The following is a 14,991-nucleotide window of genomic DNA, read 5'->3' as shown; positions in this document are numbered from 1 at the left end:
TTTAATTGCCCCACAAATAGACATTGCTCTGTATTATTAAACAACACACGTACCTGTCCTGAAGTGGAAGGAATTGCATTGGCAGCGAATATTCATAGGGTCATGTAACAATTTTAATCTGATACTTAACTGGTATCAAAAAAAAACCGTCTTTTTGGCCAAACACAACTGCACACACTGAAATATTAAAGTCAGTCATATTGAGACAGCTTAAGTCTCAACTCATCACTCCTTCGTCATTTATCTATCCTCAAACCTAACATTTCAGTCTTGCAACCACATTCGTCAAATGACTGCACCTAATTCAAAGTTTCGTCATCCCCCTCCCCCCTCCAAATCTCGGTGACCATATTTCAGCACAATTATCAGTTGAAACCTGATTAGGGCTTTATACAATGACACTACTATCGTTTAAACCCTGAATGTTCTTAATATTGCAACAATCCTCTTAAGAACCGTCTTAAGAACTTTTGTAACATGCCCCATGAATTTTAAATTTCGATTCATCACTACCTCAAGATTTCGTATCTCTCTATAACTCTACATAGAATGCAGGCTCCCATTCGCAGATTCCAAAGTTCAAAAGTTTACACTTCGCAAAGTTAAATGGTATCTTCAATTATTTTCCAGCTTATTGAGATCTTTCTGAAAAGCAAATACGTGAGCACTGCACCTAACAATGCACATTAACTTGACATTATCCTCAACCATTATAAGCACATTAACAACTAAATTAAACTACGAAAATAATTTCATGCTGAGTCGGGTATTGAAAAACACACTAATAAATAAAGACAGGGAGGTAAATTTTATGACTACTGTGCATAGGTTCTGTCACGTGGGTTTTTTCGGGATGAGGATGCGGTGAAGAGAATTCAGAGATGAGTGGCCAAGCTGCTGACAGGTCTGTGGGATGCTCCCTGTGAGGACTGACTGAAGATATGTCGGTTGCATTGTTTAGTTGACAAATGAAAAACAGAGGACATGATTGAAACTTATAAGTTGCTAAAGGGATTTTATAAGATTGATACAAAAAAGAAAAATTTTCAATATGTGACGAACAGAGAAAGAATTAGGGCTCACTCCTGGAAGTTGTATAAGAGTATGATTAATAAGAGCGTGCGGACTAGATTTTTTTTTTTTTTACTTGGATAGTGGTAAATGAGTGGAATGAATCGCCAAGAAGTAGTTGCGAATGCCCGGACAGTGAATGAGTTTAATGAAATCGCATCTTGTGTACAAAGGTCAGTCTGGTCTACCTTGATGACTTATTATTATATAGATATCTCCACGGAGTTATCCATATAATAATTACAAAGTTTACATCGGGGAAAATGCTGCAAATGCCATTTTGTATCAAACGAAAAGTTGGTCAGCATTTTATAATTCGTTTTTCAAATACGATTATTCATAAAGATAAAAATAAATTCTGGGACAATTTAAGGTAAAAAAATATGATAATTTGACATGTTCTTAATAAAATGTTATTTTTTATTATTTAAATTAACAACTTTACCAAAATTGACAACCAAATTTGAAAACAATTTCATGCTGTCTTTAACAACGAATAAATATGATCTGTAAGAGATCATATTTATTCTTTATGGTGACCGTAAGACTTCCATTGCTAGATTTTATTAAAATTAGAAACTTTTAAAATAAAATTAGCTTTCATGTTTTGAAAGAGAATACAGTGCATCATATATCACCTTTCACAATTATCCATTTGGCAAATAAGCATGACTATAGTGAGATAATGATTTAATGTTATCCTGGAAGACGTGTGTGGCCGCAAGCGTGCGCAATAAAGAAAACGCTAAATTGGAATTACTTATTTGATATTACATAGTAAGGAACAAAGTAAATAGTGAAACCAAGTTGCTTAGCTGATTATCATACAATACACTTGAATTGATAACTACGTGTTTGGGTAAATGTTTATCTTTCCACAAAAGGATGCCGGTATTTTTACGAGTAATGCAGCTATTTTTCAACTCACATTGTTGATAGTTAAATTGAAGTAATATTCACCCATTTAAAAGATGAATACCACTCATACTATTCCAGTATGGAGACAAAAAGTGATGTGTCAACAATTCGTGGTATGTGAAACGAGAATTTCGGCAAATCAATTAGACCAATCAACGGAATGATAGCTGTAGTAAGTTCAGTTCAAATAAATTGGCAATGTTGAGTTGCATTTCTGTAGTTGCATTCTGTAGACTTGCATTGGCAAGTCTACAGAACGCAAGGAAAGACTATCATGGCCATTTTCCCCGAATAAGTCCTGACCATTTTATTAGACAAAACAGAATTAAAAGACCAGAAAGAGAGATGTAGCTACATGTAGTTAACCTGAAAATTTTAAACTTATACGAACTTAGTCCTAAGGTGAGAAACTTACGAAACAGTTTCTACTCGTAGGTATTTGACGGTTCATCATGAGGGGTGATACATTGCATGAAGCAAGAAAAAAAATTAATATTCATAAATATGATAATCATTAAAGAACAAGGAGAAAACTTATAAAGAGTAATATAATCGTAGTCGCACTTTGGTTCATGATATTTTCAACAGTCAGTCCTGCATTAAAGTCCGCGCGGTTAGCCTAGTGGCTTTGCGCTTCGCAACCATATGCCTGGGGAAGGAGTGTCCTAGGTTCGATTCCCGTCGGAGACGTGAGGAGCTGAAGGATCTTCCTCAGCCATAGCCAAGTTAGCCGGTCTTGGGCGCGGGCAGTAGGGTTTTTTCCGCCAGTTTATCTGGTGTTTTTCATCCCGCAAGCAGGCAAACCGGCCCCTTGAACACACAGCGATACAGCCAAGAATACCTTGAGGCATAGGAGTGACCATTCTATTCTCGTATTTCGGTTACGAAATCCAAGCATGCTTGGAAGGTTGTGGGCCTTAAAGGCCTGTTAAAGCCATTGGGATAGATAGATAGATAGTCCTGCATTAAATGTACTAGTCCCTCCGATACAAACTATGCGACCGACCATTCTACTTTATTTTCAGTATGATATTACCCGTAATTGTTTGCGATCTGTCAAGTTCATATCTCATTTGTTCATTTGTTTTGAACTGGGTTCGGTGTGTTTGATTAATTTTCCAATGACATTTCACATAAGGCTAGCAGTTTTCTTTAAGCCGTATCACAGCTCCATGAAGAGTAGTGAGAATAACGAAATTGTACCTATATAAAAGTAGACGCAGAGCGACAGAATTACAAAGGCAGGTATATGCACGTGCACGCACAACGGAATGAGTTTATGCAACATGAGAAGGTGCTATTAATACAGTACATCCCACTTTTACAACCTAAATGGTTCCTTGAAACCGTCGTAAATCGGACCCTAATTTCCCGTAAGCTATGTCAGGAATTGGAGTTACGTTCCTGGGAATGCAGTTTGAACCTTATATCATCATTTTAAAATAATTTAAAATTTTACATTAAACTGACAAATGAGTCAAATTACAACATTCGCTTCAACCAAAGGTTTTGTGTGTTGATTTTTTATGCCACAAAGACATCAAATGTCATACTACGCCAGGATACAGGTCACAGCAGTGCATATAGTAATTGGTTAGTAGGACAATCACAAACATTCATGCCCTTGGCGGGATTCGAACCTGCAGCCCCTGGAGAGCGGATACGCTAACCACTCGATCAACCAGGCCGGCGCTAAAGGTTTTAGTTTTAATTTTGTCTACGCTGTGAAGTGATCTTGGGCACATCGACGTTTATTTTTTTCCTACACAAATATGAATACAGTATTTGGCGACATAAAACTTAGTTACTGGATAAAAATTAAACCACGCGGATTCAATTATACTAGTAAACGTGTTTCATTCTCAGTTGTATGCTACAGACCAGGGGTGGCCACAATGGTTCGCGAGCCGCATGTGGCTCGCGTCACGCGGCTTCTCTCGATCTACCAGGAAAAAATAACAAAAAGAGAAGAGGAGACAACAAAAAAAGGAACAAAATAAAAAAAAGAGAGAAAAAAAACAGAGTTAATAAAAAAGTGTAAGTCGAAACACATTAAATGAAGTTTACTTTGAACAAATAGGATAATTTTAAAGTCGAAACACAATAATTTGAATTACTTATTTACTAGTAGAGGCCTTCCTTGTATCAATTTTCTTAGTATGCGACTTAAAATTAGGTGTGTAATTAGTCAAAGCAGTTCTTACAAGCTCGTTAGTACCTCGCCATGCGCACACTCACTCACTCACTTACTCGCATTGGTCAAAGGTTGTGGCTCTTCTAAGTCTTACCGAAATTATTTTGGCTCCAAAAGGACGCGTAGCTGGCCATCCCTGCTATTGACTCAAGTCCTGCGTATCTTTGGACAGCTACCGGCAGGGCAAAATAAAAAAAAAGAGAGAAAAGAGAGAAGAAGAAAAAAAAAAAAAACAGATTTAATAAAAATTACTGCAATTGTATACGCATTGCGATCGCATCGCTTTAGGGGACTCGCATTTCATAAATCATAATGGATTTTTTTTTACCAGTTGTAAAAACACAGGATCGTTAAAATGAGCGGTCGTAAAGCCAGGGTATACTGTATTACAAATTACTTCATGCCTTTAACAAAGCAAGTGTAATATCATGCATCTACGCTGATCACTTTGCTCCGCTTGTTTTTCATATAACAAAATTAATTCTTCGTGAATGGAAATACATTAAAGTAAACACTGGTGGTTGCGCCGGTATAAAAGCTGAGTTAACTTATAACATCTGAATGTTAATACAAATATTACAGCCATGGTCTCTACAGATGCAAAAGGTATTATAAGAAATTTCCATTCGTTGGGATTCGAGTTCACTCAGTATAATTTTTCTTCTGTTTATTACCTTAGTGGACGCGGCTGGGAAACGTATTCTAAGCAAAACCTATTGCGGTAGTACAGCTTACGCCGCTCCAGAAGTGTTGATGGGAACACCTTACAACTCCAAGATGTATGACATCTGGAGTCTGGGATGCGTACTCTACATTATGGTGACGGGCTCGATGCCTTTTGATGATTCTAACGTTAGCATGATGGTCAAAAATCAAATGAAGCGTAAACTCAAATTCCCAGGTGTGACAAATCTGATATGTCAATCTTGCAAAGAACTGATACGTCATATGTTAGAACCAGACATTACGAAACGAGCAACCGTGGACCAAATAAAAAGAGACGAAGGGATGCAAGTGGGTGAAGAAAAAAAGGATGAGAATTCGTTATGGAAGACAAGAAACTTTTAAACGCTTTGAATTCGACTGTAATAATTACTGAACTTACATAAATGTTGTTTGAATGTAATAAGTTAAATACTAAAGTGGGAAGATGTAACCGAAAGAAGGATTAAATAAATGTTTATGCTATACGAAGTGGTGTTTGGCTCCTAGAGCTTACGTTGTACATAATATGCACACTTGAAGTGGGGGTTTGCTCAACAACTAATAATTTTGACATTCTTTGTTTATTTTATCTGATATTAGTATTTTAAGGGCATGAGAGAAAAGTAAACCTAAAAAAAAAAAGGCGTGGAGAAAATGTGCGTCACGTTGTGCTTGGACAAAGTGTTACAGAGCTTCAGATTTCTCTTTCTCTCCGTCACATTATAAGTTTTTAAAAAAATTGTCTTTAAATTTCAATATAAATGTTATTTTTTAAAATCAGTATATTACTCACTCGAATTAATGTAACTGGATTTGTTCGTATTCATAATTTTACCCTCAAAAGTTCAAATTTTATTGTTGTATTCGATGTGTTTTGAAAAATATTTTTTATTTTATTTATTTATTATTATTTATTTATTTTTAAAGTGCTTTGGAACTGTTACGTGACATTATTCTACAATTTTTCCCCCTATTTTCGCACTTCCTAGAAACAACCTCCTCTAAGATTAACATCATTTAGGAATGGACTAAGCTTAACTCTTGAAACCATGTCAAAGTAGGAAATAGTTTATGACAGCAGATATATTTAACTATCATAAACCGCTCGGTAGAGAGTGGGCGAGTGAAGCGATTCTTAACACTCTGAACTTAAACACCATCTTAATTATGTTCATTAACGAATTATAATACAGATAAATTTTATTAAAAGGAACTAAACGAGGACTGCATATGCATGAGGAAATTTAGTTCGAAAGTTACTCAGTTCATCCAATCCAATATTAAAATATTCCTATTTCTTCCTAGTGGACAAAAACGGAAAACGAATACTGAGCGAGACCTTTTGCGGTAGTACAGCCTACGCAGCCCCAGAAGTGCTGATGGGAACGCCCTACAATCCTAAGATGTATGACGTTTGGAGTCTGGGATGCGTGCTCTACATCATGGTAGTGGGTTGCATGCCGTATGATGACTCGAACGTTAAGCTGATGGTCAAGAATCAGTTGAAGCGTAAACTCTCTTTCCCAGGCATAGGAAGTGGAATAGCAGTATCTTGTAAAGACCTCATTCGACACATGCTAGAACCAGACGTTACGAGAAGGGCCATCGTCGACCAAATAATCAACGACAAGTGGATGCAAACTGAAGTTGAGGAAAGGCACGGACAAAAATCGCATAAGAGAAAGTGAAAAAGAATTCTTAAACATATGTTCATACAGATGGTTGACAAAAGTGAAGAATACCTATCGGTTAATCCTGAAAATACACGATGGTGATTTGGTTATAACGAAAAACAAGACTTTAAATAGATAGGATGTATTTTGGGAAAAAAAAAAAAAACATAAAATAAAATCTTCTGTCATAAATATAAAGTTCCTGAATGTTGTTACTGTTTTCTTCTCGGTAAGAAGATACTAAGTACACTGTTCTGTGTGGAATACTCACACAGAACAGTGTCTTTCTTGAATGATGTTTTAACGTGATTTGTCCATATGCTTACAGCAGAGATTACTAATAATATAACTAGACAGTCTGCTTCTAGACAAGGAAGTATTATGCATGTATTGAGTACGTAATAATTTGAAATTCTGCAGGGAAGAATGTTCTAGCCCAAGCCTTCGCATGGCTAAAGTTTAATTTAAGAAGAAACGTAAAATCGTGGCAACATTCCCTGAGCATAACTTCATGTAATGAGGCAGCCTAGTGGCTCACATTTTTGAAGACATGCTTATTGGTTTGTATATGGCACACGATTAATTTTTCAGATGAGATTTTTATATACTCACGAATAACTGTTCAAACTACATACATTATGTTAGAAATTTCAAATATTTTGAAATAAAATATACTGATATGTATATTTCTGTCGTTTCTGTATCACTAGCTTATCCGTTAATGACAGTAGCAAAAGAGTGCAATTAGGATATTAACTCTGTCACGAAACGCACAAAAACCTAAGAAAGTAAAGAATTGATGCGGAAACATCAATCCGGGGTGCAAGTATTTTCCACGGGAATTCAGATTAATGGTAGGACACTACATAAATCCCTTCTGAGTCTCAATATCTACGTAAACGTAGCACACATTAACCAAACATCGCCTATAGCAATCAACAGTGAATACTTCATGACTAGTTCCTAGAGCAAAGTCCATAAAAGTGAGCAGTGAACCATTCTTTTTATGACCGACTAAAGAAGTGTGAGTGTGACAGATTTCTGCGAGAAACGGCTAATACCAGAGTACATCATTCCAGCTGTGAAATTTAGTGGTAGTGGAGGTGCAATAGCCTAGAGCTGTTTCTCTGACAGCGGTCTGACTTTTAGTTGTAGATGCCCGGAGAGATGAATTCCGACGGATATGCAACACTTCTGCATAATGCAATTCTTTCTACAATACACCATACCATACTGTAGTTCTATCTCAAAGCTCGATTCCCGTCCATAACATGAGGAACCCTTATCTGGTCTGTTTCGACTAAAGGTGAGTTAGCCAGTCTCATTTGGAAGTAGAAGGTTTTTCACTCGTAAACTAGGGTTTTTCGTCACTCAGAAAATGGAAAGTATAATCAAAACTAAAAGTATTTTCAGCACAGTATATGCTGCGTCAAACAGTAACATATTAAGAGAAAGAACTGGTATTTGTGCCAATTCTTTCTTAACCAAAACAGCTTTTCTGAGCATCTTAATCTTTTTATTAATACTGGTTGGAATCTAAATCATGTTTCGTTATTTTCAGATACCTTCTGAAACTACTACATATATTTCTAGGTATGATCTTATAACGTTTCAAAGAAGGAAAGTGTTTTAATGGATGCAAGTCAAACTGACGGTTTAATGAGGTTTTTTTTTTAATTATTTAAAACACCAAATCATGCTTTTCACTTTTTTTTTTTACACGATACCAAAGTTGCATAGCAAGCATGTAAATGAAGACTGAAATCGACAAAAAAAAAAAAAAAAACCAAGCTAAATTAACCATCGGATTACAAACTGAAATTCTGATATTTGGATTCCATAAATAATCGGTTTCTTTTCAACAAGAAGGTGATGCAGAAGCCGAAAGCTAAGCCTCTGCAATGCATTCATCTTGTAGAATGGTCAATGTTAGACAGGATCAATCTTGAACAGTTGATGACTGCGGTGACGAGACGACTAAGTTTCCGTAATGGCCCTTTTTATTTGTTGAATTACTTTGCTATCTGTGTTTTGCCCAAACTGTCTATTCATATTTACAGAGAAAATTCCTACACATCAGTCGATTGTTTCTTTTTATATTGTGTCTATTATGGGCTATCAAATAAGTATAAAAAGAGACAAAACTCTATAAAACCGAAGTTTCCGCGGGGGGGGGAATAAAACATAAGAAGAAATTTAAGTTATAACATTTAAAAATGTATGACAGACAAAATACAAACACACAGGATGAAAATCCTCTTAATAAGCTGTACAGCATAGCATACACCTAATCTAGCGGTTTCCCAGAGTAGGAAGCAAACCAAAAAGTTTCTAAGTGGCTTCCTTTGTTGTCATTTTCGTTTATACTTAAGAGGTTCTCTTTGATGCTAATACTGATTTAAAAAATAAAAAATTAGTCACCTTGAAAAAAATTTGATCTAACATTTTAAGTTTTAACCCCTATGATAGGGAACAATCCGTAACTGCCCACAAAGAGCTCAAAATTTTGCAAATGTTCCTACACTAGATAACCAGAATGCAAATATCCTAATGAATACACATTCTGGCTGGTCTATTCTAGAGCTATCTAGATTTTTTTCTTTCTTTTCTTGTTTTAATGTAACAAATTTATTATTTTTCTCTTCTTTAATTACTGCAATGGATCCTGAATTTAAAAAAAAACTTGCCTTTCGGAAGTAAATTTATTAGTTTTATTCCAACACCATAAACAGGGCCGGTTTTATCATTAGGCGACCTATGCAATCGCCTAGGGGCGATAAGCTCTAAGATCGCTCAGGAACGACTCACTGGTCTAGCAATAATATCTATATAGAGCATGAAATTGCATCTACAATCAATATACATGAATTAATTCAAAACTTTGCCAAAGCAAAAGCCCGAAAGATTAATTTTTCATAATTTTTGTATTTAAGATGTAATAATTTTCTTGCTATACAGATATTAAGAGTAATCATATATGTATACAAATATATTGGTTTTGATTAATAATTTTTTTAATGTTCATAATGATATTATTTTTATAAATATCCACATGTGTACGTGTGCTTGTGTGAGTATGACAATATATATATATATATATATAGCGACAATGTATAGGGGCGCCTAAATTTTTTTATTTAATTTTTTTGCCCAGGGGTATCAGATACTCTCGGATCGGCCCTGACCATAAGCAATGTTCATCTTTTGTTGTTTTGTTTCGGTAGCCCTACGTGGACTTGCGGTAAGCAAACGGCATTAGGCATCCCGAATAAAATTTGTTTATTGAATATTAAAATAAAAACGCGCAAATAAAGACATGCCTGCAATTGATTATATAATACTTAACTTTTACCCCTTTTTAGCGTGGACGCATGTCAGCAAGGGCAGAGCACCGCAGGTTTATTATAATATGCATAAGCATATTATAATAGAAAAAAAAAATAAGCAAGAAATTCGACATCGTATTTGCTTGTGATTTCTATTTTAACTTCAAATTTCTAATTGCTAAAAACATTTTATGTGTTTATATTATTTACCACACATACTGTAAAACAGCACCCATTGCTGTTCCCTTGAGCACATTCTTTGAGTATTCGCTAGGACAATGCAGCATTTATTTATTCTATTATTTGTCGATGTTTACTGTTTTTGTTCTGTCGATATTGACATTTGTTACAGGTTTCTTCTAATTTTGTTATTTGATACTAAAGATTTGTTTAAGTATTTGCAATTATTACAACGTCGTGCATATTTTATATCAGTGATACAAAAAGACAAAGATTAATAACAGTAGAAATGAAGTTTATGAGAAAAACTGCAAAGTATACCCTATTTGATCACAAAAGAAATGAAGAAATTATGTAAGAATTAAACCAAGAACCAGTAATAGAAAAAATTAAAAAATATAAATATAAATTGATGGAACACGTTCAAAGAATGAAAACAGAAAGATAACCAAAACAAGCTTTAAAGTACAAGTCATTAGGAAGAAGAAAACCAGGACGTCCTCTTAAACGATCCAACGATGATTTCCAAGGCCGGAACAGGCCATGCTAGGCCTAAATCCTTGATACGCATGATGATGATGATATATTGCAGCCTTTTATTATTCCTTTCTTTTCCCTCTGTTGCATTATTTAATGCTACTTTTTCTCAACCGTCATATGATTGGTTTGAATCTCCTATGAAAAAAAATTTATCATCTGGCTCCATATTTGTCATCTCTCCGAAGGTGGATAATTGTAACCTTTCCTTCAAAGACTGTAGCCAAATTCTTTTTGGTATGCCTTTGATCAACTTCCTCCAATGATTCCATTCAAGACTATATTTGGTCATCTCTGAGAAGACATTCTATGGAGGTGTCCAGACAATCTTAAATTGCTGTTTAAGAATTATAGCTATGATATCTTCGCTATCGTTTAATTCGTGATTAAACAATGTGAAGATATCATAGCTCATTTGTTTTGTATTCTGACCAGTGAGTCTTATTTTTCTTCAGCATTTCATTTCGAATGCTCTGATTTTCTGTATTTCTTTCTGATTGAGTCTCATGCATTGCCATAGATATAATAATGGTTTTATAGGTTTAGTTTGAGGCTTTTTGAAATGCTGTTATTTTTCCGTGTTTCGTTTAATTTATGCATAGACCATCCTTTCTTGAGTCGGTATTTTACTGTTTCTGTGTTGTCGAGGTTATGAGTAATGAGACTGCCGAGATATGTAAATTGCTTTGTTTGTTCAAGTATATGATTTTCTAAGTTTATTAAATTTTTTTCTCTCTTCTCTTCTTATTTTCACTGTTTCAGTTTTGCTTAGATTAATTTTCATTTCAAAAGTTTTGCATTCTTCATTTAAAAATTTTATTGTCTTTTCCAATTGTATTCTAGCAAGAATAGTATCCTCTGTATATTTAACAATTGATATTCGTGCCATTTATTTGTAGAACTGGTTCTTCGGCTATGGTTTTGCATATTTCTTCGAGATAAATAGTAAATAAATCTGGTGAGAGTGGGCAACCCTGCATAACTCCATTTTCTACTTTGAATTTGTCTGTTTTTATAAATCTGACAGTTCTGTCTTTATAATAATCTGTAATAAAGCTTTGTATTTCTGAATCTAAAGATATAGATTTTAAGATGGTTATCACTTTGTTCCTGTCAAAATGATAGTTTGAAATCAATAAAATTGCGTATATAGATAAGTTGTATTCCCAGTACTTTTCAGCCATAGTATTAACTGTAAAAATATAGTCTATAGTAGACCATCTAGGCCTGAAACGTGCTTGATTTTCTATTCCCATTTATTAGTCTCATTTATTACAGTCTGGATTCTATTTTGCATAATAAGTCTGAATATTGAACTTACTGGGTTTATAATTTTGACATCTTCGTTTATCTCCCTTTTTGAAAATTGGTATTATGAGGCCTGTTTTTCAGTCATATGGAATTTCATCCATATATTAAATATACCAAGCAATTTTATAAGCTAGGTTTTAATCCTTTTTTCCCAAGTAAGCCAAGTTTGCACCTGCACGTAGTGCAAGTCTGAAGCAACTCTTGGTAAAGGTGGAGTAAGATCCGATCACTTTCCTTAGTATTTTCCCCTAATGCAACATTTTTATGGTCTGCCTCCCACTGATGAGACCTCAATAAAGGTCGAAACCGGTCTGGATAGTGGCCCTTACCTTTAATGCATAGCATCATACATCTCTGCAAGGGGATGTGCCTTGCATTAGAGGAAAATACTAATGAAAGTGATCGGAGCTTACTCCGCCTTTGCCTAAGACTTGCACTACGTGCAGGCGCAAACTTGACTTATTTGTCTGTTTGCTTACTTCGGAAAAAAGGATTAAAACCTAGCTTATAAAGTTGCTTGGTATCTTTAACATAGTATACCCAAGTTAAAAAAAAGTTCTATATATATATATATTTGGTTTATTGCATTCAAAATATCTTCTTTTATTATAAATAGTGCTTTTTCTATTTCCGTCTCTTCATTTGTTTTGGGATTCCCAAACGTATCCACCCAAGGTTTTGGATATAATCTATCCAGTGAGTCCTTGGCCTTCCACCCTCTTGCTTGACAAAGAGGGTCTACTGCGGGAGCCTCTCTTGTGGCATTCCGACCAGGTGCCCGTACCAACGTAACTGTGATCTCTCAACACGGAGAATCAGCGGTTGAGTATTGAGGGTTTCCCAAACTGCAGAGCTTTTGACTCTGTCGAGTCTTGTCAGCCCAGCAACCCCTCGAAGGAACCTCATTTCAGCCGCTTGGATTCGTGCCCGCATTCTTTCTGTCATTACCCAACTCTCATGACCATAGGTGAGGATGGGGACATAGACTGTATTGAAGACAGCCAGCTTTGCCTTCTGGCTTAACTCCAGCTTCAATACTACCGAATGGCCAAGCTCCCGCAATATTGAGCTTACTAAGCCAATTCGAGTATCTAGCTCTACGTCCCACTCCATCGTTCGTGAATATGGACCCAAGGTATTTAAACTTTTCCACCTGCCTCATTGGGACTCCACTTACATGTAGAGTGCACTGGGATGGTTGTCTTGAGACCACAAATGTTTCAGTTTTGGCCACACTGATCTTCATTCCAGTATCTGCACAAACAGCTACAAACCTATCCAGGGTCCATTGGAGGTCATCTGTGGAAGAGCTAAGCAAAACTAGGTCATCTGAATAAAGCAGACGTCCAATGCTACATCTTCCAATTCTGACACACTCACTGCCTCGGCTGTGCCTATCAATCCAGTTCATAAATATTATGAAAAGGAGGGGTGACAGAACACACCCTTGGCGGAGGCCAAAGGAGACTGTGAAAGGTTCAGACTTTGTGCTGTTTACCCTGACACAAAACTCTGGGCATTCATACAGGGACTTGATGGCAGCTAATAGCTGGCCATCCATTCCATAATCTTGTACTACTTGCCAAAGCTTATCCCGAGGAACCCGGTCATATGCCTTCTCCAAGTCCACAAAACATGTGCAGACATTCTTGGCATATTCCCAAGATTTCTCAAAGACTTGCCTTAAAGAGAAGATTTGGTCAGTTGTACTTCTACCAGGACGAAAGCCACATTGTTCTTCCTGGAACTTTGAATCAACTATGCTCCAACACCATCTTTCCAAGCACCTAGCATACACTTTCCCAGGCAGGCTGAGCAGAGAGATGCCACGATAGTTACTGCAATCCTCCTAGTCTCCCTTCTTGAAGACTGGTATTATCATGCCTGTCTGCCATTGCTTTGGTGCTCGCCCAGATATCCAAGCAGCCTGACACACTCGAGTCAGCCAGAACACCGTCTCGATTTAAGGCTTTTAGCATGTCGAGCCAAATTCCATCAGCAGCAGCAGCCTTGCCTGATTTTAGTGATTTTATTGCTAAATGGACCTCTTCTGCTGTGAGACTAGTCATTGCTCCGATCTGCATCTCTTGGATGTCCACAACTGCTGGACCACCCGAGTTAAGAAGGCTCTCAAAGTATTCCCTCCATCTGTGGAGGATATCCTTCTCGGTTGTTAAAAGTGCACCATCAGAGGCCTTAATTGCCCTTGCTGTGCACGATTTCCTCCCTCGAAGGCGGCGGATGGTCTGCCAGAATACTCTGTTTGCATTTGCATAGGATGAGTCTAATCTTTCTCCAAAGGATTCCCAAGCCTTCCGCTTTGCTGTCTTTACTGCCTCAGCAGCAGCTTTTCTTGCCTCAGCATACTACAAACGCATCTCAGGTGACCTGATCCTAAGCCATGTTAGGTAGGACTCCTTTTTTGCCCGGACAGTTTTTTTTGGACTCCTTGGTTCCACCAAGGTGTCCTTTTCTCACTGCCCGTTGCCACGCCGAGCCGCTTTCTGCCACAGCATGAGTGCGCAGAGGCAGTGACAGCTGTTCTGAACAGTTCCACTCCTCGTCCTCAACATCTCCAGTATGCTTGGAAATCTCTTTGAACCTGGAGGAAATGTCATCTGCAAAATTCTTCCTCATAGCCTCATTTTCCAATGCCTCCCATTTCACGCGGTATAGCTGCTTAGGCGTACCAGCGTTGATGGTAGCATCTGGTTTCTGAAGCTGTAGAGTGCACACAACAAGATGGTGTCAGTTGACAGTTCTGCCCCTCTCCTCACACGAATGTCCAACACTTATAGGTCTGCTGAGACTATAAAGAAGTTAATCAGAGACCTTTTTTCTAGTGTATCCCTGTACCAGGTATTCTTATGGACTTCTCGGTGCTGGAAGAAGGTATTCATTATGGACAAGCTGTTAATACAGCAGAAGTCCAATAATTTCAACCCATTCGCGTTAAGGTCAGGGTCGCCGTTCCTCCCAACCACACCCCTCCATGTCTGGTTATCTGTTCCAACATGTGCATTAAAGTCACCCATTAGCAGGACTGACTCCATGTCCGCCACCCTGTCAAAAGCAG

The 14,991-nt window shown here is 36.9% G+C and overlaps 1 protein-coding gene across 6 annotated transcripts in view; it reads left to right on the top strand.

Annotated features, from left to right (window-relative positions):
* The window catches only part of LOC150105341 (testis-specific serine/threonine-protein kinase 2-like), a 63,523-nt gene that overhangs the window by 27,027 nt on the left and 21,505 nt on the right, over positions 1 to 14,991 (top strand). For 2 of the 6 annotated variants that reach the window (XM_090394722.1, XM_090394726.1), the window contains exon 4: positions 4,863 to 5,373. The exons of 1 other annotated variant lie outside the window; for it this stretch is intronic. In XM_090394722.1, the coding sequence (XP_090250848.1) occupies positions 4,863 to 5,251 (389 nt within the window). In that variant the 3' untranslated portion in view covers positions 5,252 to 5,373. Of the gene's footprint in view, positions 1 to 4,862; positions 5,374 to 6,193; positions 6,763 to 9,715; positions 9,803 to 14,991 lie in introns of those variants that run through there. 3 more of the 6 variants (XM_090394724.1, XM_090394725.1, XM_090394723.1) reach the window with 3 other exon arrangements.

Source organism: Typopeltis vanoorti, chromosome 6 (genome assembly GCF_054136105.1).
Source record: "Typopeltis vanoorti isolate ZY-2024b chromosome 6, IOZ_Tvanoo_1.0, whole genome shotgun sequence".
NCBI lineage: Eukaryota > Metazoa > Arthropoda > Arachnida > Uropygi > Thelyphonidae > Typopeltis > Typopeltis vanoorti.
The sequence above is the reverse complement of the archived record's forward strand: the minus strand, read 5'-3'. Positions and strand labels throughout refer to the sequence as shown.